The sequence below is a fragment of the Salminus brasiliensis genome, chromosome 7 (genome assembly GCF_030463535.1).
Source record: "Salminus brasiliensis chromosome 7, fSalBra1.hap2, whole genome shotgun sequence".
NCBI classification, from domain to species: Eukaryota; Metazoa; Chordata; class Actinopteri; order Characiformes; family Bryconidae; genus Salminus; species Salminus brasiliensis.
The window spans coordinates 36,261,504-36,278,917 of record NC_132884.1 but is presented as its reverse complement, the minus strand read 5'-3'; the positions used below and the strand labels follow the sequence as shown (position 1 = coordinate 36,278,917).

The 17,414-nt window shown below is 42.2% G+C and overlaps 2 protein-coding genes across 4 annotated transcripts in view; both read right to left on the bottom strand.

Annotated features, from left to right (window-relative positions):
* Positions 1 to 857: 857 nt before the first annotated feature.
* snrpb (small nuclear ribonucleoprotein polypeptides B and B1) lies at positions 858 to 3,735 on the bottom strand. The gene is made up of 7 exons (XM_072684809.1): positions 3,600 to 3,735; positions 2,475 to 2,626; positions 2,008 to 2,119; positions 1,768 to 1,920; positions 1,501 to 1,633; positions 1,153 to 1,278; positions 858 to 1,044 (listed from the first exon to the last, which is right to left on the bottom strand). The coding sequence occupies exons 1-7, from the start codon at positions 3,600 to 3,602 to the stop codon at positions 1,007 to 1,009; spliced, it is 717 nt and encodes a 238-aa protein (XP_072540910.1). The 5' UTR covers positions 3,603 to 3,735; the 3' UTR covers positions 858 to 1,006.
* A 2,793-nt stretch (positions 3,736 to 6,528) lies between these two features.
* Positions 6,529 to 17,414, bottom strand: part of itcha (itchy E3 ubiquitin protein ligase a) — a 29,083-nt gene continuing 18,197 nt past the window's right edge. For all 3 annotated transcript variants that reach the window (XM_072684804.1, XM_072684803.1, XM_072684806.1), the window contains exons 18-24: positions 16,996 to 17,129; positions 16,015 to 16,155; positions 14,417 to 14,537; positions 14,113 to 14,217; positions 12,519 to 12,615; positions 11,357 to 11,429; positions 6,529 to 11,185 (exon numbers count right to left, since the gene is read on the bottom strand). In XM_072684804.1, the coding sequence (XP_072540905.1) occupies positions 11,086 to 11,185; positions 11,357 to 11,429; positions 12,519 to 12,615; positions 14,113 to 14,217; positions 14,417 to 14,537; positions 16,015 to 16,155; positions 16,996 to 17,129 (771 nt within the window). In that variant the 3' untranslated portion in view covers positions 6,529 to 11,085. The remainder of the gene's footprint in view (positions 11,186 to 11,356; positions 11,430 to 12,518; positions 12,616 to 14,112; positions 14,218 to 14,416; positions 14,538 to 16,014; positions 16,156 to 16,995; positions 17,130 to 17,414) is intronic.

Genomic DNA, 17,414 nt, shown 5'->3' with positions numbered 1-17,414 from the left:
TATACAGACCTGGCCAAATGTTTGTGGACACCCCTTCTAATGAATGCATTCAGCTATTGAATTCAGGTGCACCCACAGCTAGTCTAGCCCCTGTTGAGAAGTACAGCCAATTGAAAAGTATCCTGGAGCAGAAAAACCTCAATCTACTGGTAGCATACATATGCTATACAGGGGCTAGAGAAATATAAAGCCCCCCTTCTCATAGCGAAGACTCTTTGCAAAATCAGCCCCAGGTTTGTTTTATAGTAGAGAAAAGGTATGCTATAACCAACAGCAGTAAGTGGTAAGGGAAGCTGCAGTGTTTATTCAGCAAATATTATATGTGCAGTAAGGATAACACGGAGCTGGTTGTGCAGTTTGTACACTGAAATTAGTTATAGATGCTACTTTCCTTATAAACCTTAAATTTGACACCTTTGCCCATTTATTCCCCCCTTCAAATGACCTGCAGCAGACAAGTAACAAAGCAAACTTGCTTGTGCAGGACAAGAGCTCTTGCATAAACCTGGACAGACCAGGTATAGCCGTGAGGGTTAACTGCAAACGTCTGATTCTACCTGCTTATACAGCCTGTCTGCCTTCAAGCAATTCCTGTTATTAGGGTGTGCTCTGGCTGTGTTGTAAGGTTCGTATGCCTCCAGTCTAGATAAATTTGTTGAATGCAATTCTAGCCTGTCCTTTTTTGCCCCCTTACATGAAATGGACAGGAGTTTACTAGTAGGTGTAAACAGTTTCACTGCATCTATAAAATGCAATGTTTAGATCCCAGCTTTCAGCAAGCTCAAAGAAAGAGTCCCATGCGTTCATTCAATTAAAGGTCAAGGAGAGTAAAGCAGTACGTGCATGAACACAAAGCCTTTTAAAACGATAGTCAAATAGACGCTTTATTAAAAAAAGAAATTACAAAAAGAACAATCAACTGAAACTATACAAGAGCCCACAGTCAATGTTTCCTGCAGGAGGAACAGAAAAGCCTCATAACAGATGTTTAGTCCAGTGTGGCAAATCAAGGTCTTGGGGGACGCATGCCTGGAGGAGGTGGCCCTGGTGAGAAGAAAAGTGATGGTGATTAGTCACAGCAGTCAACATCAAATAGCCAACTTTAATGTATTTTTATTTTTAATCTTTCAACAGAACTTAAGCAGTCCGTACCCCTCATTCCTGGCGGAGGTGGCCTCATGCCTGGAGGTGGCATTCCCATAGGTGCACCGCGGCCTGGGGGCATGCCCATCGGCGGGCCCATGGGTGGCCGCATGCCAGGGGGTGGGCCCATCATACCTAAGAACATGAAAGGAGAATCTTCAGTAATCCGCAACACTGAGACAGAGCCCACAATCACAAACCCAATGGTCTGTATGGGTCTGCGACTCTGAGCTCAGAATAATCCTGCTCCAGAAATCTCATCATCAGACTCAGTTTGCACAAGTTTTCATCATGGCTACAGAATCTGCACAGCCACTCCAATCTTATTCAGGAGCAACTACAAGGAAGGTGTTTTACCTGGAGGTGGTGCTCCTCTGCCCATGGGTGGGGGAGGCCCAGCCCTGCCTGGAGGATACTGTGTGGGGGCACCAGCAATGCTTGCTCCAGCTGCTGCAGCAGCCACTGTACCTCTGCCCTGAGGCGTCATCACCTGGGAGAGAGTAAGGAAGTGCATGAATACCATCGTCAGTGTTTAGTCTGGATCACAAGTTTTTGAAATGGGGCCCACACGCAGAGGTCTATGCCTTTGGGTACCTGCACCAAAGCCAAGAACCAGCTCCTTACCTGTTGTGATGGACCGCCAACTCCCCTCACTGGTCCAGCAAGACCAGCAGGGGCCTGGGCCATTGGAGCCCCAGCAGGTACACCTCTGCCTGCTGCTCTACCCACACCTGGGCCTCCAGCAACTCCTGCCAAGGGCACACGGGCAATTCCAGTCTGCAACAGAAAGGACACCAGACATTGAAGCAGCAGTCCAAATAGATACAAATAAATAAATCAAATATAGACTCCGGTGTTACTTACATCTTTGGGGGGAGGTCCCTCTACTGTCATGGAGACCAGGTTTTCTCCTCTGAGCAACACCAGGCCCAACACCCGCTTCTCTTCCCTCTCTGGCTGCTTGGAATTCTTGGGCCTAAAAACACAGGAAACAGTCAGGCTCAATGCTTACCCTCACCACTTCTCTAAAAACCCACAGTACAACTGATGCTTCTTTGTAGTAGGATACCAGAGACCAGTTGTAAACCTAGTCTCCAGCCACCTAGAATTTTTCCAGCTCTACTTCACCAAGCTCATCTTGGGATTTGCATCAAGCGTATTGACAGATCAAACTAATAAGTGCAGGGTATATAACATTAGGACTGATGAAAGGACATGCCCTGAACGCAAAATCCTTTCACTCTTGCTCATAAAGAGCATTAAACAAAAGACCCACAGGTTTCAACCCCTGCTCTCCAGGACCAGAGCGGGAGAGAACAGTGTTGGCTTACTTGATCTTTCTGAACTCGTCACAGTCGCACAAAATCAGGTTCATGTGCTTGTCGAACGCCTTAAACGTCCCGATGAATATCCGGCCATCTTGCAGTATACAGCGCATCCGATAGTCGATGTGCTGAAGCATCTTGCTGCTCTTTCCGACCGTCTGCAGAGAACAAAGATCAGAAAGGTCAGACAATCCACAGCAGCCTACAGCACAAGGTAAGTACTTAAAGTGTCCACATAATGGAGAAAGACTAAAGAAATAAGGTATTTAATAAATCACAAGTACAAAGAATTTGCCATCCCACTCCCTCAGTTTATGGAGCACCTTAATTAAAACTGCTGGAAAGACTTGACTGAAACCTAGGGATCATTTTTAAGCCTTGATATTTTAGTGGCTCCACCACCAACCACCCAAGGATCAGCAGCATGTAAACAGCACAAGGTCATCCCTCCACTGCTGGTTTACTAATGAATCAATAAAGACAGATGATCAGGAAGGAAGGAATATGAATTAAGGGCTTGGGTGAACACTACCCACATAGCCTTAAGGCACGGGGCATTACCCTACTGAAGCTCCACTGCAACACTACCTACCCACCTACCTGCAGAACCAGCAGCTAGCCGGCTAATGTAAACAGTCCCTCACACTGCGAGCATTCAGCCAGCTGCTTAATTCAGCCATGCAGGACTTGCGTAAGGAGATGAAGAGAAGCAGTGTAATAGATCAGAGGACTAGTGAGGTTTAAGACCTAGTTAAAAGCAGCCAAGTCTCCAGCATTAGCTAGCAACATTAGCAGCTACCGGTTCCCATTCATTGTCCGCATCGAGCTAGCTAGCGCTAGCTACACCAGGCGAGCTGCTGCTCCTCGGGTCTCCAAAAGGAATAAAGTGTGTAAATGTGGATCCAGTGAGGCTGCTGGTGCTACGTGCTACGCAGATCTCATCAGTAAGGGTTAACCAGCCTGTAGACGAGCGGATCAGCCACACTGGAGTCCCGCACTGAACGTAGCTGAAACGTAAAGGAGCGAAACAGCAAAGACGAGCTATTTCCTCCATCTTTCCTCAGAACCGCAGCAAATACTCAAACACAGCAAACACGGACACAGAAGATAGCTGAATTAAACAGGTCTCACCATGGTTGCTGTTGAGATGGCTCCGATTGAGCTCGGATTCCGCCAAACAACTTTTTAAAAAATTGCCCCGCGAAGCCGCCGCTCAGCTCCGCCTGGCCTTCTTCTTTATTACCGCTCAGCGGAAGAGAGGCCGTACTGCAAACGCGTCCCCCCGGAAACTGCAACTCGGACCCGCACAAGTAGGAACCTTTAATCGGTGATTCACTTTTTACATTTTATAACAACAACGCTATTATTACTGTTGTTGCTGTTATTATTATTATTATTATTAGTAGTAGTAGTAGTAGTAGTAGTAGTGTTGTTGTTGTTCTTCTTCTTCTTCTTCTTCTTATTATTATTATTATTATTATTATTATAACCAATTTCTTGTACTTCTGATTCTGATTGGGTCTTCCCTCTGTTTTTTGTTTATTTGTTTATTTTCACATTTTGAACTGCTATTCTTCATATTATTATTATTATTATTATTATTAGTAGTAGTAGTAGTAGTAGTAGTAGTGTTGTTGTTGTTCTTCTTCTTCTTATTATTATTATTATTATTATTATCATTATTATTATTATAACCATGTATTTCTGTACTTCTGATTCTGATTGGGTCTTCCCTTTGCTTTTTTTGTTGATCTTTTCACATTTTTAACTGCTATTCTTCATATTATTATTATTATTATTATTATTATTATAACCATGTATTTCTGTACTTCTGATTCTGATTGGGTCTTCCTTCTGTTTTTTGTTTATTTGTTTTTTTTTCACATTTTGAACTGCTATTCTTCATATTATTATGATTATTATTATGATGATTATTATTATTATTATCACACCAAATTTCATGGCTCTTCTCAAGGTTTTTTACAACAATTTTTAACTGCTTTTCTTTTTCATCTTGCAGGCATATACCACCACCAGAGTAGCACCACCTGCAAACACATAGAGACAGATACTGAAGGGATGAGAAGAAAGAAGAATGAGCAGAGGGGAATCATGGTCATTTAACGTATCATACAATAACTCTAATAACCTCAGTCGTAATTGAACCTTCTCACAACAGGCAAAAACACTGCATTAAAGCGACCCTGGATCAGTGTGGAGAGGTCAACACATTACAAATTACAGAAGACCCCCCCCCCTGCTGTGGCAAACAAAGGCCTGGCTGACGACCTGAATGACTTCTATTGTAGGTTTGAGAGGGACACATTTACTCCTCTGCAACAGAATCTACAGCCAGCATCGCACCTCTATCATCCCCCCAACCTCTTAATCTGCTCTAAAGGTACGTGAGCCGACTCTTCCAGGGACAAAAGACCAGGAAAGCACCAGGCCCAGACAGTGTTTCACCTTCCTGCCTTAAAACCTGTGCTGTACAACTGGCTTCAATCCTTCCTGCTTCAAACGCTCCACCATCATCCCATTCCCCAAGAAATCCTCCATCACAGGACTGAGTGACTGCAGGCCTGTCGCTCTAACATCTGTGGTCATGAAGTCCTTTGAACGTCTGGTGCTGTCCCACCTGAAGGACGTCACAGGACACCTGCTGGACCCCATACAATTCCCTCTTTATCATGTCTCAGCATTGTTTATAGCCATCTGTATTTCATTTTTATTAGTTCCAGCACATTTATGTATTTAGCTTTTAGGTATTTAGGATTTTTTTAAATGCATTAGTATTGAAATAATTACTTCTGTACTCTTTAGTCGTTATTTTTCTCAGATAACTGTCATGCTGTATATATAGGTAATATTCAGGACTGATAATCACTTTACACACTGAAATTTGCAGTGTTTCTGTACTCTGGCTTGTGGCAGCCAGATCATTGGAGTTTGAGATCCCTGAACTAGAGGATCCAGGTGTTCAGATGGGGGAATCTGACTAATTTAACAATGCAGAAGCGTGGGTGAATGTTCCTTGGGCTCTAGTCTGATCATCATGAATATTATAGTAATCCAACAAACTCGTTATTTTCAACGTGGAGCTTCAGGTGGGTCCTGCAGTTCAACACAAAAACAGCAGGGGTCGCTAATTCCCGGCGCAAGGAATTCGCACGAAACCAGAAAAATAATAATTTAAAAGAAAAATAATATATAATATTAAACAAATAACATCTAAATATAATACAATGTGTACATTTTAGTCAAATATTCATAATCCATTAAAATGCACAACTTAATTGACAAGTGTTTGATTTCCTGAATGCAAACACACCACATGTCCATGTGGTCATATGTTTGTGGACACCCCTTCTAATAAATGCATTCAGCTACTTAAAGTTGCACCCATTGCTGATATAGATGTGCAAATGCACAAACACACACACACAGCTCGACCTGTCCCTGTAGAGATTTATTGCCAATAGAATAGGACTCCTTGCAGCAGTTAACATAAAACTATTGGCATCATGCTGCCTAATGTCAGGCGTGGGCTAGAGGGGTATAAAGCCCCCCAGCATTGAAGCTGTGGAGCAGTGGAAGACCTGTGCTCTCTGGAATGATGGTGATGGTGCTCCATCCAGTACTTCTGGGATGATGAGGTGGGGTAGTGATCCTCCAACATCCTGACCTCACTAACGCTCTTTTTGCACAATGCAATCAAATCCTAACCGCAGTGCCCCGAGATCTAATAGAAAGGCTTCTCTAGCCAGTTACTCCAACAAATGCAGGATATACTTGTTTTTTTAATGCACTTGATTTCAGAAGAAAGAAGGAATGAGCAGGTGTCCCAGTCTTCCTTTTTCCTTTTATATGATAAAGAATGATATAGAATTATATAATACAGAATGATGTCTCTTTGTATGTGTCTGTAATACCTCAAGTACATTTTTATAGCTTTTTAAATTAAATTCAATAAATTAATTAACTAATCAATCAATCAACCAATTAATTAATTAATAAGCATCAGAATTTCTCTTCAATTCACAAAAGGTAGCACAAGAGAAACAGCACAGTATATACTTTATTTCTTCAGTTCAGAATAAACCGCTATCTCATCAAGAATCATCTAACTGTACACATCCGCATAAGAAAAATAAAATTCCTTCAAAACATTAAACTCCACTTATTAAAAGATACAAGCTAAGTGTTATATGATTTACAATGCCTTTGTTAAGATAAGAAAATAAAGAGGTGAAACGCTCATCTTCACTTACATGTTCATCCCTACAGATGGTTTAAAGACATGGTTACAGTGACTCTGGGTGGTTGGAGGTGGGTGAGGGTCCACTGGAGCACTGGATCTTTATTTAACCCTTTTTCTTTTTTCTTTTTAAACCAGACAGGCCATTAAGAACATTTTCTTATTTAGAACAGCAGTCCATTCAGAATGCTTACATCGGTTTGATGAGAAAAGTGCCTGCAGATAAGAGCATGCTGTGGTTGGAAAGGCTACAAGCACAGGGAGACAGCATAGGAAGCCTGTGGTGTCATGTGTTACATTGCAATGAGCAAACCACAAGTCTCAGTCACAGAGCTCAGGACAACGTTGTCCATCAACAGCACGGCCAACAGCACTGATATGTGGAAGTGCGTGTGGGTACAGGGAACCAAATCCAGGCTGATTCAGAAAGTAAACAGCATACTGGAAAGTTTCTTGTGCATTGTTCAGCAGTTCAGCGGGGCCCGTATTCACAGAGCTTTCAGAGTTCACTGTTAAAAGACCCCTGAGGAACGTTTAGGGGATCCTCTTAAGGTGCTGTGAGGAACCTTCAAGCTTCCTCACCAGTTTCAGATTGAAGAACCTCCAAAAAGTACCTCAGGAATCTACTACACGAACAGTGTAAGAGTAAGGTCAGTGCTAAATCAGCTCTGAGACTCTGAGAAGCTTCATGAATGGGGGCTCAGGTTTTCTCTCAGTTTCACACATTTCTGTAAAATACAGCTTTCAGAACAGTGACTTTTACAACGGTCACCTAACAACACAAACAACCCAGCTGAAAACTATTGCCGCTTTTCTGAAGCCCACCAGGACCTCCAATGAGTCATGTGGGGGGGGGGGGGGGGGGGGATGAGGACACTCCACAAAAACTTTTATTTACAAATGTAAACATCTAGATATCTGGATCTATCTGGTTTGCTCTTGATGGTTGAAGTGAGTGGTGAAGACCACCATCATGGCCAAATCCAAAGAGCTCTCTGAGGCCTTCAGAAGGAAGCTTGTTGAAGTAGATAGGAAAGTCTGGGAAAGGGGTTTTAAAAGATCTCAGGAAGATCTTAAAAAAAATATCACTGTCCACTGACTTATATCCAAGTGAAAGATCTGCCAACATGGCCAGATCAGGCCAATCTGGCACGTCCAGCTCAAGAGCAAGTTCAGCCTCTGCTTCAGACAGATGAAGCTTAAGCGTTTTTCCTTTTCGCTGTTAATTTTTATTAATTATTTTTTTTCCAACTTATTTTGTGGATTCAGTTGTATTATCTTCGTCTCTCACGATTGTCCAAATGAAGATCAAATGTCTAGATATTTAAATATGTTCAAAAAGACAAAAGGTTGTCATGGGTTGTCCTCATTTTCCCCACATGACTGTATATTAACTGCACAGGTGATAATAGCTGAGGCATGTACATTAATGTGAAACAATGCATTCTGAGAAACTCTCTTATTTCTGGTGGATTCAGGAGCATTAACCTCTACAATGTGAAGTATCAGAGCTCACAGGACAATCACACAGACTCCGGCTTTACAGAAGCTCAGACGTTTAGAGCCGGATCAGATTTCAAGACAGACTGAACAGAAAATGCCGTCAATCATCTTCTCTCTGTATTAGGTTCTACAGCCAGTGCTACACTAGCTTATATGGAAATGCTACCTCTTAGGTTGGACAGACATGGACAGACACCCCCTCCAATGACATCACTGAAGAAGACACGATTTACTACGGCCTTTCAAACTATGTGGTTAGGGTCCGTCGCTTTATAGCACTTTCTTTAATTCTATACGAACATAATAGTTTACACACACACATACACACACACACACACACAGACATTGCATTTCCCAGAACAGAGCTGATTAAGCATCAGAGAAAGTCAGTGTTAATGAAGTCCCTTAACACCATTACATAATTCTCCTTCAAAAAATAAAGCCTAAAATTAAATAGAAAAGAAAACAAGCACTTTTCAGCAGGAGTGGACTCAAAACGGCTGACCACTTCATTAAAAACACCTAAACCTCCTGCATCATTTTTGGTGAACTATTTAACTTCTTAAATAAAAGCATAAGACGGGCTTTAAAGGGAAAGAGCTTTTTCTTTTTTCTTTTTTAATCACAGTTTGAGTTTTGTGAAACCGCTCAGAGAAGAGAAGATAACCAGACTCGACTGGAAAGTGACAAGTGCACACTCAAGACTCAGATTAAATGAATATTGGCTCATTTAAGAACAATTCAACAGCACGAGATCCAGGAGAAAAACCTGGGTAGTGGCTGGAAGGTACTCTTCTAAATGCATATAAGGTGCACCATGTGATCACATTTTTATCTCTTTCCTCCCAATTTCGTACTGCCAATTAACCCACCTGTTCATAGCTCCCCTAAGCAGTAGCAATGCTCCCGACACTATGAGGGTAAGGACTTAACAGACATCTCCTCTGATACATGCAAAGCCAGCCACTGCCTCTTTTCTAACTGCCATGGATGCAGAATTGCAGGGGAGTCGACACAATCAGAGCAAAGTTCCGAGTCCCCAGCTCCGCCAAACCAAGTTACAGACGCCTGTGCCGGCCAACATTGCTTAAGAGTGACAAAGGGAGAGAACGCCATCTACCCCCCCCCCCCCCCTAATCATCTACCCACCCAGAAAGAGCACTGCTAATTGTGCTCTCTCAGACCCTGGCTGCTGATGGCAAAGTCTGGCAGGATTGCGACCCCTGGGCCATAGCAGTAGCGCATTCGACTGCTGAGCCACCCATGTGATCACATTTGTATATCATGAATATCTCGACATCATCACAGCTCATTTTAGCTATTATTTATCTGTTTACGGCTCTCTTCTTTCTTTTTGCACGCCACTTCTGATGTAACGAATCCCGACTTGCACCAGTTCACCTCACCTCCTCTCATATCTTTGGCGTATTTGGTTTTACCAGAAGAACATGATGGGCTGACTCCAGTCCTGGTAACTCAGTCTAGACTAGCTGCACTTAAAACAATCAGCCGTAGCATTAGCACCACTGCCTAATATTGAGTAGGTCCCCTTTGTGCCACCACGAGGCGTGGATTCCACAAGAGCTCTAAAGGCCTTCAAAATCTTTAAGTTGTAAGGTGGGACCTCCTTAGATGCCCATGACCCTTTTGCTGGTATACAGGTTGTCATTTCTTGGACCACCTTTGGTAGGTACTGATCACTGCATGCCAGAAACACCTAACAAGATCTGTCTAATGTTTTGGAGATGTTCTGACCCAGTCATCACAGTTTGGCTCAGATTCATATGTTAGCCCATTTTTCCTGCTTTTACCACATTACACTTGCAACGTATAGCCACTGTAGATGAAGCTACACCTCAGCTCTCAGTGGTGCTAATGTTCTGGGCGATCGATGCATGCTCTTAAAAATAAAAGTGCTTCAAATGGTTCTTCACATTAGACACTTCACATTAAGTAAAGGTTCCTTAGACCTTAAGAAGTCACATATCTCATAGTCATTCACATATCTCCAGTACAAGAAAGAATCAAATATTGTTCTTCTACAGCATCACTCAAAGAACCGAGAATCCAAAGCGCCTTCATTTTGAAGAGGGTACTCTCTAAATCTCCACATTCCTTACATATGTATGATCCATCTTTATCAGTTAGGCAGTCTTCTCTCATTTCAACCACCGACCTCATCTCTCAAAGTGCTTTATTGGTGCAAGAAAATACTGATCGCAACTGAAAAGCTGATCACATTCAATCATCCTACGACTCAGTGGATGGAGCTACCTCGCTGATGGAGAGCCCATAAAACTATGGGGGGTGTTCATGCATACAGAAGAGCTCTATCAGACACGGACACGGCACAATCTCACAGAGGGGAAAACTACTTCAAGTTCTGCTAGAACGATAAAAATGTCCGACTGTACTCGAGTTAAGGTTAAAATCAGAAATGGTCAAACAAACAGTCTCGGAAAGAGTCCTAAGAGTGAATCCAGCAAACCAGGGAGTAGGGTGCATAGCCTGGACTGTGTGTGCATGTCTTAAGCAGGATTCAGTTCATCAAGCCTGGGCGTTCTGGTGCATAGATTACTTACTAACTAAGGCAACATTACCGCAAGAACGAGTGAAACCTCGAAGAAGAGGGGGGAAGGTGAGCCTAGGCGAAGGGATGTGGGAACGGTAGTCTCATGATTTTATTTTCCTCTCTCTCCCGTTCTCTTTCTCGAATTCATTTGAGAACCAGCAGCGTTCTCTCAGGTGAGACTCAGGAGGGTGGGGTAAACTCTGCTGCCATGGAGACGCGCTGAGGATGTCCTGTGCCAAGCACATGCGGGTGCGTGTGTGTTTGTGTGGGCGGGAGGGAGGGTATCACTCCTGGCCGAAGCCCTCAGTCTCCTCGATGGCCAACGTCAGCTTTTCTTTGAGCTGCTCATAGCTCTTATAGGGGGGTAGATCCAAACGGTTAAAGCTGTTTTGGAAAAAGAAAAAAAAAAAAAGCATAAAAAAACGCAAACTGTGAAATGATGCAGAATTATTAGCAAAGTAGCACAGATGGCAAAGCTTTTAAGATAAGCTTCAGTTTAAAAGTCTAGGTAATCCCGCTGGAGGTAATCTCAGCTGTACTTTATTCTTAACTCACCATGTATGGCTCCTGGGAAGCCAGTTCTCTTTCCCCACTTTTTCAATGCAGAACTTCTGTGGTCCATTGCTCCCTAAGGAACAGACAGAACAGATGTATGTTCAGCTTTCTCCTTTCTACTGATATTGAAGGGAATATATCTGTCGATAACAGGTGAACGTGGGCAATATTGCAAATGCTATATCATGACTTTTATTTTCATAAAAGTAAATGATCAAAAACTAGCAGTGATTTTTAGTAAAGATTGTACCTAGCATGCTGCATTATATCCAAATAAACAGGACTAATGATGCTCTCTTTACAGAGAAACATGAAGTTGATTATGGTTTGTCAAGTACTGACAATATCGATTGGCTACGTATTGCTAAAAAAGGATCTGCTATTCATCTCTATTGGCCGATATCCAGCCCAAACATGTGATTGGTCAATATTTCTCTTAGATTACAATGATTCATATTTTGTGAGTTGGTGCAGTATATTGTGAGTAGGTCACAGGTCTCTGCAGTTCCTTATTCAACCGCTAGATGGCAATACGGACCTCGTCGATATGCAAAACAGCACAAATCTGTTAAAGCCAGTGTTGAATTCTGCTCTCTGTGCTCACATATCTGTAGAATGCATAAAAATAATGTGCCTCGTGGGGGAAACACACCACTACAAACACCACTAAGCGGATACCCTTTCCGAGGGTACGTCACTTAACCAAGTACACGGAGCATCAGAACACAGCAGAACTAGCAAACACCACCACTAACACCACTCTGGTGCTCCACAGAGCAGTTCTGTAGGGGAATCCACAGACTCTCCCGTATTCGAAACATGGTTGATTTTAAAAAGCTTGCAACTCTACAATAGTCCTGCACGATGATGCATTATAAAGTTTGACTGAAAAAAATATAACATAGCATCCAGCCCTGCCCTTAACGGTTACCGGTGATCAGCTGATTGAATCTAAATATGATCAGCACAGTCACAAAAACAATAAGCGGTCCAGCTTTCAACATTCTCATACTGGCCATCGTAAATTAAAGTTGTAGGATAACAGGGACACGTTGAATGTAGAGACCTAAACATTGTCCAGCAGTGCTAGTGGATGTTTCCACCACCATGATTTCAGTGTGTTCTTTTTATAAAAGGCTGATCCACTAAACCATCAACTTACCCATAAGATCAGCAAAGCCCCCCACAGGAAGTCTGCAGGTACCGGTCACAAACTGCAGTAGACGCATCCGCTTCTCGTTGTCCATCTCTTTCACAAACTATATGGACAGAGTGAAAAAAAAAAGAAATCCAGTTAGAGACAAACCAACAACCAGAGTCAGCATTAATGTCAGGACATACTTGGTTAGACCTCCCTATACGTTAATGACAGCACCAATCTTGTTAGATATGCATCACACCACACACTTGAGGGTTCTTGTTTATTTTAGGCCACCCTTCATTGAATTTGATTTATACTTGATAGGTTCGTGTGTGTCTATTACAACGGTGCACATAGTCTCAGACTGAGAACTGGGGTTGAGGTGTGGTGATTTTGCTGGGTCAGTATAAGCGTCTCAGTGCTCGGTCAGGTCTGCCTGAAACAGTCACACACAGATTTGAATCTATGCACCCTGCAAGCGTCATTTTGGAATGTGGGACTGTCAATTTTGTGTTCTGCTTGGACACGAAGCACAAGGGATTGGTGCAATATTTTTTTACCTGAAAGGACTGGTGAGGTCTTTAAGGCTTGCAAGTATTAAACGAATAAACTTATAAAGAGGGCCGACTCGGTCAGGTGGTGGGAGACAGGAGGATGACAGCCAAGCTGGCATCCATGCTGAAGAACAGCTCCCACCCCATGCATGAGACTCTGGCAGCACTGGGCAGCTCCTTTAGTGACAGGCTGCTTCACCCCAAGTGTGGGAAGGAGCGGTATCGCAGGTCCTTCCTTCCTGCTGCCGTCAGACTCCACAACCAGCACTGCTCCCAGCGGACCACATACACACACACTTAAACTACACACACATGTTCAGGGAATAGAGATCCCTCAATGTAAAAATACAATGTGCAATATCCCCCCCCCCATGTGCAATTAAGAGTACAAATACCTGTAAATAATCTGTAAATAATATTGTTATTGTTTTTTACTTCTATTATTTATATTGTGTATATATTGTTAATTTATCTTGCTATCCCTTTTCTGCTGTGACACTGAGAATTTCCCCACTGTGGGATTATCTTATCTTATCTCCTTAGGGAATATTACGTAGAGCTGTTTTATATAAAACTCATTTATTAGTTTTCAGCCACCATTTTAGTGACTTTTGAAAGAACAAGAAAAAAACTTAATATCGCAAATATACAGTTTATCAATAAAGGAGAAATAAATGATGTTTTGACATTATGGCCAATCAGAAATGTTTGCTGGGGTTCTGTGGCCAATGGTGAATTGTAGGCGTGATTTCAGCCCCTCATTAAATGGGCCACTGACAGCTCCACCCTGCGTTTCTGAACTACAGTTGTGTAGAGCTGATAGGCTGCTGTCAACACTGCTCAAAAGACTTACAGAAGCTTGAATCCCTCCACTGTATGTGACACACACAGTGGGGGAGACTTTGGTGCTAGCGTGCTACACTACCTTTAGGAATTTGCACAAAAAGGGAATTAATGGAATAACTGATTCATCTGCATGTTCTTTCACCACCTTCCTTGACGGGTGAGCTAGATCAGGAATCCTACGCACAGTTGCTTTGTGAGAGAAGACTCAGACTAACCTGCCAGAACCAGATAATCTGCTTGCTGCTGCGAGCATAATGTCTGTAGATGGTGTTCCTCTGCCAGTCTGAAAGATCTATCTCCTGCATCCCACACAACATGACCTACGCAAGAGACAGACAGACACACACACACTTGCAAATCAATCATTTCAGAAAAATACTGAAGGAGAAATGCAGACACTGCATACACATACACAGCATTACTGCTACGATAAACAGTTAATAAAAATACACTTTTCAAAGGAACTAAAGTTCATAGAAGTTTAGAAATAAGAACTGAGTGGTAGTGTAATGTCTGTACCTCCAGCTCTTTGGCATCAAAGTACTGCAGGTACTGCTGGGGCAAGACTTCATTAAAACCTTCAAAGAAAGCTTGAGTCTGCTCCTCAACTCCCCTGGATAATCTCCACTCTGCCACCAGCCTGAGGAAACATAGGCAGAGCCTTTTTTCTCCCTCCAGTGTGTCAAGTCACATTTTGCAGTCAACACTGTGAGTTTACTATTAGACCACCATGTATCATCTTCGGGGTAGAAAATATGGCATAAATATAATAAAGAAAATAGAATGTGGCATAAATATAATATAAAAATAAAAGGAGGCAGTGGTGGCTCAGCGGTTAGCGCTCCGGGCTATTGATGACAGGGTTGTGGGTTTAATACTCGGGCTCAGCAAGCTGCCAGAGACCCTTGAGCAAGGCCCTTCATCCTCTCTGCTCCCCGGGCGGGGAGTTGCACCTTTATCTTTATATCACAATACTTTAAGAATCTTTAATGACACACAACTATTTTTGTTTTTTCCTGACATTTGATGAGTTGGGAAAAATAACTAACCTTAAACTCAAATCTTTTTAGCATTCTCGACTGAAATTTAAGGTGGAAAATAAGGCTTCCTTTATTCTCAGGCTTTTTCCTCCTAGATGGTTTTATAGCTATTTGTTCTGCGTTTCGATAAAATTCAAATGTTTATATTTTAGTTGTTTTACTTACTCGATATTTTAGCCTTTATATCTTTGTTGTTTATTTTAATTATATAGCATTTAAACATGCTTTAGGCCCTTTAAACCCTAAATTGACTTTCTTAGTCTTTTTTTCAAAGTGCGGACCACGCTTGCTTGGCTGAGGCAAGCAAATTTGGGTTGGAGTTTGGGCTTCGAGCTGATGGGACAATTTCAATTTTCCCTTCAATTTTCGTCAAGAGAAGAAGAGGGTAGAGGAGCAGTTTTATAGCGTGTGGTAATCGAGAGGAGGGGTTTGGGCATGGTCCTTCTCCAAAACCTTTAGTTATTAAATAACTCCATATTAGTTTCAAAGCAGTTGCTGAACAACTGATCAGAGCAGTTCAACAGTACAGATGGTTTGGTAACTTTTATCAATAATTTATAAATAGTTCTGATCAGAGAAGGATGGGTCGGGTCCCCCTTGTGAGTCTTGGTTCCTCCCAAGGTTTCTTCCTCCAGCTCTGAGGGAGTTTTTCCTTGCCACTGTCGCCATTGGCTTGCTCACTGGGGGTCTTGGATCCTTCATATCTTTTTACGTTATTTCTTTTTTTCCTGTCTTTTACTAATTACTAATTATGTAAAGCTGCTCTGTGACAACAACCGTTGTATATACAAACAAATTTGACTTGACAATAGGTCTTAAAAGTAAAATTCAAAGGTTCAATGGGTTCAAAATACTGTCAAATCCTAAGCAGTATGAATTTTATTCATTATTTCACACAATGTGCATTAACCTGGATGAAGTATGAACTCTTCATAAGGAGATATATAGCTGCTTAGTGTTTCTTAAGTGGTGGTGACATTTATGCCATTATCAGAAAATAGTTACATTTTGTGATTGTCAATTATCAAAGTAATGATAAATAATAATCATCTTCTTGCACTGCATGTGAGTCATTACCTGATATATTCCTCTTTGTTTTCTTCTGTAACAAGAATATTTCCTCCGTCTGGCTTCAGCTCATGAGTGGTGACCTCACCCAAGATCTCCTTATCCACTGAGAAATACATCTCCAACCCACACTCCTCCAAGTTATTCTCCCTGTGAGTAAATACCATTGTAAGCATCAGCAGCAGTAAAAACATCTCCAGCTCTATTATTCTCTCCGTGAGAGAACGTCACTAGGAACGTCACCAGCAGCACCAGTCAATTAGCTGCGAGTAAACACAATCATCATCTTTGTAATCCTATAATGATGCTGTTGACTGACATCTCCAACCCACATTCCTCCACATGCATCTCCTAGTGAGCAAATGCCATCACCCATGCCATCAGAGAAATATTTTGAGCCTAGTTCTTCATGGAGAACCAGTCACCATTATCACATCCACAAACCCTGACAACAGTGAGGATTCTTAACTTCAGCTTCTAAGAGTTATTAATGGCAACAACACACACATGGGGTAATTGCTGGATCCAGTCTTGGTCTGTGAAAAAATAAAACCCAAGCCTTTAAAGTGTAAAAATGTCATCTCTGTCGTTGCCACTGGGCTCGGAGCGCTGTGAACTTTGGTGAAGCAGGCAGGACAACGCTCATGAGAACTGTGTAACCACGCATAACCTCATATTTGTGTAAAATTCTATAATATTACTCTGCCACCCAAGTCCACATGCATCTTTTACTCCAGATGCCAGTTCTCTCTCAGCCTGTTGAGAAACTGCATGTGTAAAGCGGGTCCTTTAGTGATGGCTCAAAGAGAGAATTACTCTCTTAACTATAACTATGGTGCCCAGGAGCAAAAACTACCAATCTTTGCATAATACTGCGTTAAGCTGTGCAGTAAACTAACTCAACCAAGTAAGAGTTGACCATTCAGATCCATTTTTATGATGGTAATCAGTATAGTCATCACCACAACCACAGGCAAAATCATCACTCACTTGATCCAGATGAGAGAGTTATAGAACTCTGGGTCGATGGACTCGAGGTCTTTCAGAGCCAGCGGCTTGTTGAGGATCCGCTTATAGAAGGGCAGAGAAAAGCCTGTGTCTATGAACTTCCCGTGAAACAGAGCCTGAAGTAACACAAGAAACCACAAAACAAACAGAGCCATTTTAGGTCAAATGAGACTTGTGCGCTGTGTGGAAACAAGCAGTCAGGATCACTTTCAGTATGACGCTACAGTCATTCCACAAAATGGGTCATATTTGCATCTGCAACGTTTGATGAGATGTTTCCAAAGCATAAAGCTATTCATTCATTGAGTGTCGACAAAGTTCACATTTACCAATATGACGACTGCATTTGCGATAAGCCTCCATTATTTTCAGGGTTATATGTGTGTGCGCTCCTGTGTACC